At 35.8% G+C, this 14140-nt stretch overlaps 2 protein-coding genes and 1 long non-coding RNA gene across 3 annotated transcripts in view; 2 read left to right on the top strand and 1 right to left on the bottom strand.

The window, feature by feature from the left end:
• LOC138705271 (uncharacterized) overlaps nucleotides 1-14140 on the top strand; it is a 295635-nt gene that overhangs the window by 222014 nt on the left and 59481 nt on the right. The window lies entirely within an intron of this gene.
• LOC138705269 (N-acetyltransferase family 8 member 3-like) lies at nucleotides 680-4277 on the bottom strand. Its single transcript, XM_069834105.1, has one exon. The coding sequence runs from the start codon at nucleotides 4166-4168 to the stop codon at nucleotides 3377-3379; it is 792 nt and encodes a 263-aa protein (XP_069690206.1). The 5' UTR covers nucleotides 4169-4277; the 3' UTR covers nucleotides 680-3376.
• The window catches only part of LOC138705266 (protein brambleberry-like), a 69042-nt gene continuing 59481 nt past the window's right edge, over nucleotides 4580-14140 (top strand). Inside the window, exons 1-3 of the mRNA XM_069834100.1 lie at nucleotides 4580-5102; nucleotides 5188-5316; nucleotides 10718-10903. Of these exons, the coding sequence (XP_069690201.1) occupies nucleotides 4815-5102; nucleotides 5188-5316; nucleotides 10718-10903 (603 nt within the window). The 5' untranslated portion in view covers nucleotides 4580-4814. The remainder of the gene's footprint in view (nucleotides 5103-5187; nucleotides 5317-10717; nucleotides 10904-14140) is intronic.

A 14140-nucleotide genomic window follows, 5' to 3' on the forward strand; every position in this document is an offset into this window, starting at 1 on the left:
GCAAAAGTAGCAACGTGTGACTGTACCTTTAGATGGTCTGTAACAACTCCACTAAACTGAACTTAGACAGTCCGTAACAACTATCACCTCATCAAACCCTATCTAACCTTGTCATTGAAAATGGGACTGTCACTTGTTAAAAATGTATTCCCAATCAAACTCTACTGTGACTGACAGTATCATTTGTCGCAACTGTAACCCCTCATCAAACTCTACTTAACCTTGGCACTGACAGTGAGATGAAAGAAGAGTAGCAAGAAACCTATGTGCATGTGTTCAGAGAAACAACAGCTCAAGTCGTCATACGGATTCTAGACTTTACTCCAGGCATGATGACATACTGTAAATTTTGTTTTATCATTTACATTCACTGACCAATTTGTTTCCTAACTAACCTTGGAATAAAAAAGCTTTACTTTGTATTTTCGAATCTGGTAGCTTAGTTACAGCTTACTAACAAAGTATTAACTTCTTAAGGGTATATGTATGTGAACGACCACAAATATTATCAGAAAATGCAAACTCTAAATTTCTAAAATTTTATAAGAAAATGAACTCACAATTGGACAAAAATTACAAAGTACCACAACAAGACTTATTAGAACTTAAATATCTGATAAAAGTATAAAAAAGTTACTAATAATATTTTTCAGACCAGTTTTATCCGATTATGGAAAAAAAAAAAAAACAAAACAAAACAAAATCAGCAGTTACATCATTTGGTAACCATAACATTGTTATGGTATCTCTGACATCTTTAATATTTTTCCTGCATGTAATAAACACTTATTTCTGAAAAGTAGACTACTCTCAGACATGTAGAGTTGTTTATTTTAATACAATTAATTTTTTATTTGTCCTATATAAAATATATTAAAATTTACATAATGTTTTGTGACCTAATTTTTCTATTTTCGAAGAAATGGCCATTATTGTAGTCTACCTTTTGCATAAATGCATGTTAAATCAGTGTACAAAATTTCAGAATTCCATCTCTAATGGTTGTGGAGTTATGAAATAATGTGTGTGAAAATTTTCAAATTTTGGAAAATTTAATTTAAAGTAAAAGGTCAATTCTTAAAAATATTATTAGTAACCTTTTTTATACTTTTACCAGATATTTAAGTTCTAGTAAGTCTTGTTGTGGTACCTTGTAATTTTTGTCCAATTGTGAGTTCATTTCCTTATAAAATTTTAGAAATTTAGAGCCTGCATTTTCTAATATTTGTGGTCATTCACGTACATATAGCCTTAAAGGACCAAAATCAGACCTATGGACTCTTTAGAGAACCTTAATTTAGCACACATTCTTGTAACTCTATGTTAGTAGGACTTACATATAGAGCTATAAAGGGTCAAAGTCCCAAATACATTCTTGCAACCCAGCATAAGAATGTCACTTTTTTTTTTGTAACGCCACGCACATTTGCGTATAGTCATACAAACCAATATTATCAACAGTGTGGGATAGAACTAACAATATTTACCCATGTGAGAACAATCAAAACAAAAAAAAACTGTCAATAATACTGATCATATAGCAAGTCCCTAAGTTGCTGGTGTTTCACAGAACATCAATCCTGAAGCATTTCTAGTCTGGGTATATCAAAATTGTGATAATTATGTTTACAAGCCAAATTTTGCAAGTATAATACAAAGCATAAATCCTACAATGAACTCTTTTGAAACATAAAATAAGTAAAAACTGTGACTTAGTGTTCATGGTTGGTTTCAAGTATTTCTTCCATCCAACCATTTACATGTGCTTGCCATTCATAGAATGATGTTGGAAATACAAATATAATTTCATCCAATAAGTATCACAAACTCTGACAGTGGGTAAAAATTGTATTACGGTAGTTAAAATGATCTGGTTAGGTTTGTTCAGACTAAAGCTTAAGTCAGTAGGCCTACTTAATAATATTCACATTTAAAACTTTACATAATGTATGTAACATTCATTCTTTGCATGGCAAGTATGCATACATATTTTTGTAAAATAAAAATTCAAGACTGCTGCAGGTACTAGAGTTGTTCCAAAATTCTCATTAAGCAAACACTTTTGTAATAACAAATCATTAATATTTGAAGAGTTTGCGGGAAAAACGATGAATGTCACAGTTTTCTTAAGGTTGTTGTCATTATCTAATTCAATGGATCACTGCGAAATTTAATGTTGTTCTTATGAAAAATGGTAAAAAGGAGAATTATCATCACGAATACAGTAATCTTTTCCTTTATTTTCTATAGAAACAGCACTACATCTTGCAGTTATAGACTCAATTAGATCATTATCTAATCCTTAACAGAAATGTGACATTCGTTTTTCCCGCAAGCTCTTCATTATAAAATGATAGAAATATTAAACTCTGCAAGTACAGACCGATTATTTAGTCCTGACAGCTCAGCAACGCGAAAGAGGAGAAGTAATAGGAGTAGTGGGAGAGTTCCGGAGTAGAGATAAGGGCGAGCGATCGGTAAAGGAATGCAGTACAGCTTAAATATACTGGAAACACAACGCTATACATGTGTGACATCCGATCGCTCTGACTGCAGGCAACAGACTAACCTGAACATCCCTTGGCATAACTTAATGGACTCGCCTGACCCAGGCGCACATTATCGGCGATTGTCACGACTAAATAATCGTACTGTACAATAAACTGAAATTAACCTTTCACTTAGTTCCTCCAGTGTTGTGACAATCTCTTCGTCTGCTAAGGTACTCAGGGAGGAATGAAGATTGCACCACAGACATTAACATAAAATTGATGAATTTTTTTAGTAGGTTATTTTACGACGCTTTATCAACATCTTAGGTTATTTAGCATCTGAATGAGATTGTGATAATGCTAGTGAAATGAGTCCGGGGTCCAGCACCGAAAGTTACCCAGCATTTGCTCATATTGGGTTGAGGGAAACCCCTGGAAAAACCCTCAACCAAGTAACTTGCCCCGACCGGGAATCGAACCCGGGCCAACTGGTTTCGCGGCCAGAAGCGCTAACCATTACTCCACAGGTGTATTCTCTGAATTAATGACATAGGTTTACCATTAATAAAAGTTATTTCAAAACATTGGTGTATTCCCCCACCACCTATTTTATATCTTGCCACCTTTCTTTCCTGGTCTTGTTTCTTCAGATTGTTAGGTGAATAAACGATACGAACACAAATGACGTGTGTCGAAAAGGTATGTAATTAAGACTGATTCACGACGTCCGTTTTATGTGTAGCTATTTAATTATTGTGATTTAATGTTACCATAATGGTGAGGAACTACGTGAAGGATCTCCGAATATTGCACTATGAATGTCACTGAATTGCAGCAGCTTTTTTTCATCAATATATTCCAACTTTTCATTATCGGGCAAATGTTTACTGTAGTGCATTTGTACTCGTAACTTCACTAGGTCGAATTCTGAATATCAACGCATACATCTGAATGCTGACGACTGTACCCACGATGGGTTTATGGTACATTTGCTTAAGTTCAAAGCCCTTCTTAAGATACAATTCTCTGGCAGCGTCGTGACACTCCGAAGTTACCAGTTCCACGGCCGCATAGCCTCGGTCCATGCAGAATCGTAACGCTTCATCTAATAGCGCCGATGCAATACCCTTACGCTGGTACCGGGGAGCTACGGCCATTCTTCGTAGCCAGGCCGTATCGGGTCCGTTTCTACTACGTGTGATTGCCACAGTCCCCACAACTCGCTTTCCGTGATTCTGGTGTATTTCGATGTTCCTCTCCCTCAGCTCTCGTTCGCTCATAATCGTGTACTTTACATTATTTGGTTCTCTTGTCATAAAGTATGGTTCGTGTGCTTCTGCTACCCAAAATCCTGTGAATTCTGAAGACATATATACGCGAGGAATATTTGAGACGTCTTCCGTCATTTCCAATGCTTTATATGTGTGACCAAGCCATATGAACACATACATGAGCACTATCACTGCAGGAATCGACCAGAAACAAACGCCAAATGGTACACCCAAGAAGATAAACATCATAGCCGATGTGAGGATCATCGTCTGGAAAGTGATTTCTCGTGTAAGACCAGCAATAAATGCTGTATTAACAGTTGACATAGTACCTTCCCTGATGATTTCCCGACATAGTAACTCGTCTCCTGGTTTGTAATACCGAATAACAACCAAATGATTCATTGTTAATTGATCAAAATGAAAAATTATAATTAATTTCCTGAAAACACTATTTAACCTTTCGCACACACCCCAACTTGTTGCTCTCAATCGCTTGTGTTCAACAGTGTTGCCAATTTGTCATTGTAAAGGCTCTATAATCCCTCCTCATTTAAACAAAGACAATTTAAATCTACAGAAAATAAAAGTAGCTAAAAGAAGCCCCACATAGCTATCCAATAGATATGATATGAGAGTTGGAGGAACTACGGGTGTCTGAAAGACACGAGAAGAGTGAAATGACACCAGTTTACACCAATACACCTCGATAAAATTACAATGAAGAGTATTTCTTGGAACAAAGCCTACTGAATACCATGTAGATAAAGTGGGAACGAATGGGTTAATGCTACGTTCAACCTGGCAGTGATTTGGTGGCCATATTTAATTGAATAATAAAACAATTGAAGACTGTGCTGCGAAATGGGCAAGTTTGTACAAGTTTCAAACGGTTTTGTGTAAGCGTTTTCTATTTATAAACTGAGTGTATTTGTTATTATAATTTGGAGTGCTATTTGAGTATACACACTAAGCACATTAACGACAGTCAAGTGGAAATACGCTGTTTTAGAGTAATTCTTTTTCAGGGATAATAAACATAAACTATAAAATGATACAGTTGAACTTAAAATATGTTTTTCCGAAGGGACGGTACAAAGTGTCTTTCTTACTGTGCCTGTTTTACTTACTAATATTGGAAGTACCAATCGCAGATTCTTCGTTTCTCGACTGGTTTTGGGGAGGTGATCGAGAAAATGTCGACATGAAACCAAAAATTGGTGATGTCCCTAATGTAAAAGTACCGTTCGAAGTTACAACAGAAGATGTAAAATTCTTGGAAGAAGCAAAAAAATATACAAGTCTGAAGCTCTCAGATCTAGATTCATGTCAGCATCAGGTATTTATTTAGAGTAACAATTTGAATAATCTGAAAGCATTAATTCAAAATACTTGATAGTAATATATGTCCATATTTTGAGCAGATTGTGATGAAGATTCGCAACTCATGTGTTGACATGACTGAGGAAGAATTGGCGAAGTTGAGTGTTAATCTGTTGAATTGCCAGTCTGCAGTAGAGGGTCGACAGCAGTTTCCTTGCACAAGCAGCATGGTGAGAGATTTTTTTTATTAGAAATGACAATCCAGTGTAGCCTACAGGTTAAGTGAAGTGTTAAATTAAAAAGAAAAAAAAAAATATATATATATATATATACAGTAAAACCTCGTTAATCCGGACTAATTGGGGAGATAAGGTGACCGGTTTAACGAAAGTCCGGATTAATTGAAATAACCTAAAAGAACAGTAGAAAGTGTATTAAAACTCCATTTATAGCAACAAAACACGTTTATTATGATGTATTTAAAGGGCTTAGGCCTAAATACACTATGCATTATATAGTACACTGAAATGTAAATCATTGTATAGTTTAATTACAGTACTTTAATGCAAACTTCATTGATTTTTTTTATTTTAATACTGTAGGTGTAATATTGTAATTATTGTAATGCCATAATTCTAATGTTTAAAAATAAGTCTTAAAACAAGGTTCTTTAATTTTTGCAACCCATCTTTTTTGCCTGTCCGGATTAAGCGAAGTCCGGCTTATCGGGGTCCGGATTAACGAGATTTTACTGTATATATATATATATATATATATATATATATATATATAGTGGTAAGCATAAGCCTAATGCTTATCAGGTGAAGTCAATAAGACAGCATTAAAAGTGTTTCGCGAAACTAGCGCACAGTAAGTTGATGTGATTTTGGTTGTTCTGTATGGTTGTGAAACTTGGACTCTCACTTTGAGAGAGGAACACAGAATAAGGGTGTTTGAGAATAAGGTTCTTAGGAAAATATTTGGGGCTAAGAGGGATGAAGTTACAGGAGAATGAAGAAAGTTACACAATATAGAATTGCACATATTGTATTCTTCACCTGACATGATTAGGAACATTAAATCCAGACGTTTGAGATGAGCAGGGCATGTAGCATGTATGGCCGAATCCAGAAATGCATATAGAGTGTTAGTTGGTAGACCAGAGGGAAAAAGACCTTTGGGGAGATCGAGACGTAGATGAGAGGATAATATTAAAATGGATTTGAGGGAGGTGGGATATGATGATGGAGAGTGGATTAATTTTGCACAGAATAGGACCCGATGGCGGGCTTATGTGAGGGCGGCAATGAACTTCCGGGTTCCTTAAAAGCCATTTGTAAGTAAGTAAGTAAAGTCATTACACATACTTTATTCAGAAAAACACTACTGCAATTCATAAAATCTGATTAAGATATTGTGAGTCTTGTTAATTGTTTCCAAGGCCCACAACTTTAATCCGTGTTATTTTTATCTAGGAGATTCCTCAAGATGTTCGCTAATGTCCTGAAGTGTTTCACTCATTAACATTAATATTTTTTCGACGTCTTTATTCAGTACTGAATCTGTTATTTTCAATGTATTTACTAGTTTATGAATCCCGGAATATTGTTGACGAAATTTCCTTCTGATTCTTCCTGCAGATTCGTACTTAATGAACTTGCAACACAGGAAAATATTCTGTCCATTAGTTGGACGAAAAGCCATTAATCATAAAAAAATATATTTTGTTGTTGTTTTCTAATGCCAGGCGTTTGACAATAAAGTCATTTGATCTCTTGCACTCCAATATTTTTCAAAGATATTATCATGACCAGCCACTGAAGCACAGATTTTGAGGTGTTCCGATTCCATTTTAAAAAATGGCAAGTTGTAGCCGATTTAAGTGAACACCATATTTTAACGTTTTGGTGGCTACTTCATTCACACACAACCCCCAGAATGTCTGGAGGACCACACCTGCTGTTCGTTGACGGATCCATTGGACCTAGCTGGGAGATCTTGTTGATCACCAGCTTTCCCTCCTTAAGCCACTGGAGGACGATTTTAGTGCCATAGCAGGTCAGCACTAGGAACAGAAAAGTAGAAAGAGGAGGAAGGAAAGTGAAATGAACCCCTAGGCCTCGAATGCTCTAATGCCGTCGGGGTCGAAGAAACTAAGAGTTCAGTCAGAGGACTGGATAGGAAAGGGTAAAGGGGGAATTAGGTATTGGTTAGAGGAAAATTATACCAAATTCAGTCATTAACTCATCAAGCTGACCAGTGCTAATTGATGAGTAGCCCCTCTCTTTAGTTCAGCTTGTAAAATTATGCTTACTAACAGCTGCACCACGGGAAGGTAGGGATGGGGCATTGGGTATTTGTCCAGGTTGGTTCCTTAAACCCTTCAATGGGAAGGATTAATGGCTCTCCCCCCTGTATCCGACAGATACCCTTTTGCAGCCAAAAAAAATATATGTATGCATTACGAAAAACGAAGGACTGCTTGATGAGAGAAGACAGTTCCTGCTAACATATGAAAATAATAAATACTTGCTCACAATAAACCAGCACTCACCTGTTGTTGAAACATAAGTCATCTGGTGAGGAGCCTGTCTTGGCATGTAGGCTACACTAGGATATTAGTCTCTAGAGCACATGTATCACGAAATTCAATTATTGCATTGTGTAATATTTTTGGAGAATGTATAATTAGTGTTATAAATCCTCAATTTTGCATTGTGATGTGGTAAGTCAAATTAATATAAAATTTCACTTATTAATAATAGCTGTCAAGGATACCATGCCAAGCACTAAATTACCGCCCATTAGGAACAAGATCTTTGGGCCGTCCGCTGAAACAATGGAGTGAGACCGTAACAGGCCACCAGACTTAATACATGATAGGAAGAAGAAGAATAGCTGTTCTTTTGTTCTGGGTGGGGTTTTTTCCTCTCTGTATGATTGCATGGTTTAGTCTTTGCTCTTACACTATCGTTTGCCAGGGGCCAGAGTGTAGGAACTATGTAGACAGCCATAATAATCACACTGTTTAAAACATGTGTGGGTTATGGTATTTGAGCATTGAAGAAATTGTTCAGTCTGTTGTGAACTCTGCACAAGATGAAACAAAAAATAATTGTGCTAAAGAAATTATCATACAAAAGTTGTTTTCTAATGCCAGGCATTTGACAATAAAGTCATTTGACCTCTTGCACTCCAATATTTTTCAAAGATATTATCATGGTCAGCCAATGAATCACAGATTTTGAGGTGTTCCGAATCCATTTCTTGGTTTGAGTTGCACAATGGACAGTCAGGGGACTGATATATTCCAATTCTATGCTGGTGTTTGGCCAAACAGTCATGGCCTGTTGCCAATCTAAATGCAGCTACAGACGATTTTCGTGGTAAATCGGGAATTAACTGTGGATTATGATACAGAGAGTTCCATTTTTTCCCTTGAGATTGTATTATCAAATTTTGTTTGTTGAAGTCTAAGTATGTAGATTTAATAAATCTTTTCACAGAGTAATACGTAGATTTAGTAACAGGTCTGTAAGTAGCAGTGCTGCCCTTCTTTGCTAAAGCATCCGCATTCTCGTTTCCCAGGATTCCACAATGGGATGATATCCATTGGAATACAATTCTTTTATTGAGTGATATTAATTGAGAGAGCATTTTAGTTATTTCTGCTGTTTGAGATGAAGGTGTGTGTTTAGAGACTATTGATAGAATAGGTGCTTTGGAGTCTGACAATATAACTGCATTCTTAAATTTATTGATGTGGCATAGAAGATTGGTCTGACAATTCTAAACTCTGTCTCTTACTAAGTGGAAGGAGTAAACGAATTACTAAGCATTGTTGCAGGTGTTCACTTTCATTGGTAAAGCGTCTCAAAATAAAATGTACATATCAAAGACTTAGTTGTAAATAAAAAAAATGCATGGGATGAAATTTATTTTTCAATTCCAAAATTTCGCGGCACACTGGTTGGGAACCGCTGCTGTATTGTGTGCTTCAGATTCAGTGTTTGGAGTAGGACATATTCCTCAGCTTATTCTGCCCAGATTTGATTGAACATAACCTATATCATAATTTATATTAGGTCGTTAATTTGTGTTACAATTTTGACTTTAAGTAATATCTCTTTCGTCCACACCTGTGGTGTAACAGAGTGTCTGACCACGAAACCAGGTGGCCCGGGTTCGAATTCTGTTTGGAGCAAGTTACCTGCTTGAGGTTTTTTCTGTGGTTTTCCCTCTACCCTCTTCTGTGGCAACTGTCGGTGCTGACCGGCATTATCACCTTCATTCCTAGGTTTAATGCATCTATTTAATTATAGTTAGAATTAAATTTACGTTTATTTTATTTTTTTTATGCTCGACCATGCCGAAATATAGTAATTATACACTTGGTAGCAGTCCTTTAATGCATGTCATTAAAGTACACCTACTCATTAAAGTACAGGTGTTCAGCCAATGACAACTTAGCTTACAGGTGTTCAGCCAATGACAAGTCAGCTTTGTACCGTTATAAAACCGCAAGTATCGATTATTCTCGGATATGCAATCGAAAGAGAATTAGCGAAAAGTCACCGAGGCTGGAAATCCAATATTGTCGCAGAAGGCTATGTTCTGTTACTATAATAATTAGCGTTAATTGTAAATAATATTCAAATAAATTCAATTTGTCATCTCGTTTTTCAATGTCGAATTCAATAATCAAAGTTAGCTATATCAAGTTTAACGGGATTACATCAAGGTCAATGACATTATTGTTCCTCGGAAAAAATCAATACTTTCGCGTCTGCGCACATCTCACAATTCACGACCAAGAACAAGGTCACTTCCGATCTTGTCAGATACAAATAAAATGTATACATCTGAATAATTTCAAGTTAGAAATATGGTCGAGCATAAAAAGTCGTATGAAACTCGCCTATAATGGTAATTAAGAAGCTCGTATGAAAATTATGAAACTCGCTTGCGCTCGTTTCATAAACATCCATACTCGCTTCTTAATTACTATCATTATAGGCTCGTTGCATAATGTACTATTATTGCTGTAATTATTGTAAATTTTATTAATATAATTATTGTAATGTTATTATTTTATATTATATATCACTGCCATTGGATGTATACCCAATTGTAGTGTTAATAAATATATACATACATACATTCCATCGAGATGCTAAATAACCTGAGATGTTGATACAGCGTCATAAAATAACCCACTAAAAAAGAAAAGTAATATCTCAAATGCACACTAGGTCTTCAAAAGAATATAACAACGTTGTGTTTTTTAGTGGCATGTTAGGAAGACTGTTACAAATATAGGCTAAGAGAAATAAGTGTAAAAATCATTCTTGCGTTCTTAAGGATTCCAAGCATTATATTCTTTCAATAATGAGAAGGAAGTAACAAGAATTATGCTCTCATCTGTCAATTATTAACATACTTTGATCATGACGTGCACGTTGTTTTTTTATGTCATATTCATTCTGTCACATATTATTACATTAAATTAATTGCATCTTGAAGTGTAATTTTTCTTGTAGTTGTATTGCATTTCTTGTGGTGTGGAAGAGATACAATAAAAGTTACGAAATATAGGAAAAAATTAACTCTTGGTTATAATTTTTGTAACAGAGTCTGCGAGAATGTACGAGCTCGATGGATTCAGATATGTGGAATACATATCATTTAATGAATAACCGAGCCCGGGCAGTGTGTTATGCAGCACGGCACCAACAGTTTCGAGCCATGTCAGAAATGACAGTCAACAAGCTGATGGACACAGCCCACAATCAGCTGGACACGATGAATTCGCTCAAGGTGAGAATATGTTAATGTTACAATAAGAGAAACGTGAAGTTGGTATACAGTTCACTTACAGATGATTTTCAACACAGCTGTCGACATATGTGCCCTCACGTCACTGTACTGTGACAAACTTATTAAAGTAATTAACAGGAATCTAATATATTTATCATTTGAAAGCTAATAGATGTTAATTGAAGACAGTGTTTACAGTGCAACCTCAGAATGTAATGGAATTTGGATTTGATGAGACTAAATTCTATGTGACTGTATACTATTTCCATCTAAAGATTGAAGTAGACGTAAACAAAACCGAAATGTATTACTCCGCAATTGCAAGCTAGTTACCAAAGCAGTCACCAGGGCACCAGCAAGTGAGCACGCAGGGCAGCCATCATCTGATATATTGCAGACATTTCAACACATTCATTGAACTAACCCGTAAAATGCTCACAGAAGGTTAATAACAAGACTTGCATGATTTTAATAATGTTAAAATGTTATTAATATAATTATTAGATTCTACTTACGTCAGTGTGTGAACTCGTATACCATCAATCGTTTCTTGATAGCGCCTCTATCCCCTCCATATCCAACACAACCACACGCTAGAGGCAGGGGGGAGACGAATTTTGTGCTGACACGGTGATTCAAAAACACAGGGATATCGAAGAATTTTCATTAGTTAGGTATATGCGCGTTGACATAGAAGAGTTCATTATTTCTCTACTGGGAGTAGTGGATTTTCTTTTTCTGTAGGTTGGTAATTAAATGTTATTCTTTCAAGAGCGGAAAATTTCTTTAATTCTATAAACATTTCTTTAATGTTGGCAACACTGAATCTCGCATTGTGTTATCAGCTGTTCTGATGTGCTCTGTGAAGCTGCAGGTCACCTTGGGAGGAACTCAATGTCTATTACGCATGTGCATTGCCATAATATACGTTACAATGATTTATCATGCAATATCTGAAACTACTAATACAAACATATTGTTTAAATCGTAAGAAAGTGTTCTTATAACCATGATTAATTTACCCATATTCCATGTATATTATACATTTTATTATTTTAGAAGGAACTATTTTAATGTGAGGAAGAAGATGACAAGCATGAGCTTGGAGGCGTTGTGCGTTCAATAGCCAGTCAGGTACCATTAAACCACGTGCATTTATTTACATTTACTTCAATCTTTAGCTGGAAAGAGAGTAGACTTGTGTTTCTCCCCCACCTTTTTTACACAACCATGCAAGTACAGTAGAACCCCAATTATCTGTCACCCTATTAACCGATTGCCGGATTATCCGACTGTCTTTCTTCCGCATTTTTTTACTACAGAAATATGTGAAGTACTGTAGGCCTACATTCATTAGCACGCTATTTTTTCTAGGGAGGGTTATTACAAGACTTTAATCCTTAGACAGTATAGTGTACTGCTCTAGTTTTCTTACTGTATAATTTCTATATTAAATGTCTTCATGAGTATCAAAAGAAATCGTGTTTGCTAAGTATAAAAAAGTGCAAATAACTGAGTAGATTAGGGAACGAGAAACTGTGGCTCATCTCAGAATACGATATTCAAATCACAACTGTGTCCAATTCAATAAAAATCGAGGATAAAGTGTATGATGTATGTAAATCTACAACATGAGACCTCCACTACCTAGTGTGTTGAATGAAAGATCATAGAGGAAATCACGAAAGTGTAAGCATTATTCACTAAATTTACGAAAATTTTTATGATACGGTTTATCTGATTTTTTCGATTAACCGTTCGGCCCACCCCATTCATTACCGCGGATAATAGAGGTTCTACTGTATATTGTGGAGTATAGAATGTAATACAGTATTGCATCTTTTCTTTCTGAAATGTTTAAAAATTGCAACATGTTTGTAGCTAAGGATGGCATTGAAACTTAAAATACCCTGAGGGAACCTTTCTCAGTCCAGTGCTTGTCTACCACAAATTCCACTTTACATTGCTGGAATTTGAACTTGAGTTCCCAGTGTGAAAAGCTGATCCTGTGTTTGTTTGCATAAAGGTGCATCGTAGCATCTTGATATGGATGGATTGGTATGGATTACAGATGGAAAGTAGGACAACCCACATTCACGAATATATGGATCCATTGTGCTGTCTCTAATTTGACGAGAAATGACTTGCAAATTTTACCTGCAGTCACTTTAGTATTGACAGGGTTTTTATACGTACCATAAATTGAAATGGTCCTCAGATTTACTTCTTTTCTGGAGGGAGCTATGCTAAAGAATTTAGGGATGCATCACTCTTGGTTGACTTTATGCCCACAATCCTAAGCATGGTAATCACTAGAGGATGGCTACTTAGTATAATCCTACTAACTATAGCTTAATTTTATTTATTTTTTTTTTTATTATTTTTTGCGCTGTCTCATAGTTCTAAAGACAGTCACATTTTCAAAAGTGCTAGAAGAGGAAACTATCCGCTGGATCCATTACTAAGGACTATTTCCCAGTCCTGATCCAAATGACTAGTACTTTAGTACTTCTTGCCTTGCTTCCATAATGATGGAGCTAATTATATAGCTTCGAAGAATAGGATGTTTATGTATACTGTATTGTATATATGACACAGTGTAAAATATATATATATATATATATATATATATATATACACACACACACACACACACACACACACACACACACACACACACACACACACACACACAGTGAAACATCCCTTTACGGACACCCCCAAGATACGGACACTCCTCATTTACGGACAGATTTTTATGTCCCAACTGAAATAATATAGAAATAATGATAAATTTAACTCTCAGACACGGACACGGACAGCTGTTTCATAGTTCTAAAGCTTGCTTTAACTCCTGACTGCGGACAGAACTTGGATTTCAAGACGTAATGTGTTACAAAAATGGAAAATTTAGTACAGAAATTCCTTAAAATGAAGGCAGACAATAAGGGTCTCGTAGGCTACCACTAGCCCAGCCGGCTACCCCTTGTTAGCTGGAAGTGGGTGGATAAACAAAGTCATAAAATTTAACCTGTCTGATGCAGGGGCGTATTTTGCAGGCTACCGGTGCTACTGGCGGTAGCCCAAGGAAATTACAAAAGAAAAAGTTTATAATATAACATAATATAATAATTTTGTATTATTAGTTTTACCACAGTAATTAAAATTAAAGTAATTGTTAGATATATTTTGTGTAATAATAGGGTCAGCGGTAGCCCAAACCCTTTAACCAGTATA

Source organism: Periplaneta americana, chromosome 8 (assembly GCF_040183065.1).
Source record: "Periplaneta americana isolate PAMFEO1 chromosome 8, P.americana_PAMFEO1_priV1, whole genome shotgun sequence".
Classification (NCBI taxonomy): domain Eukaryota; kingdom Metazoa; phylum Arthropoda; class Insecta; order Blattodea; family Blattidae; genus Periplaneta; species Periplaneta americana.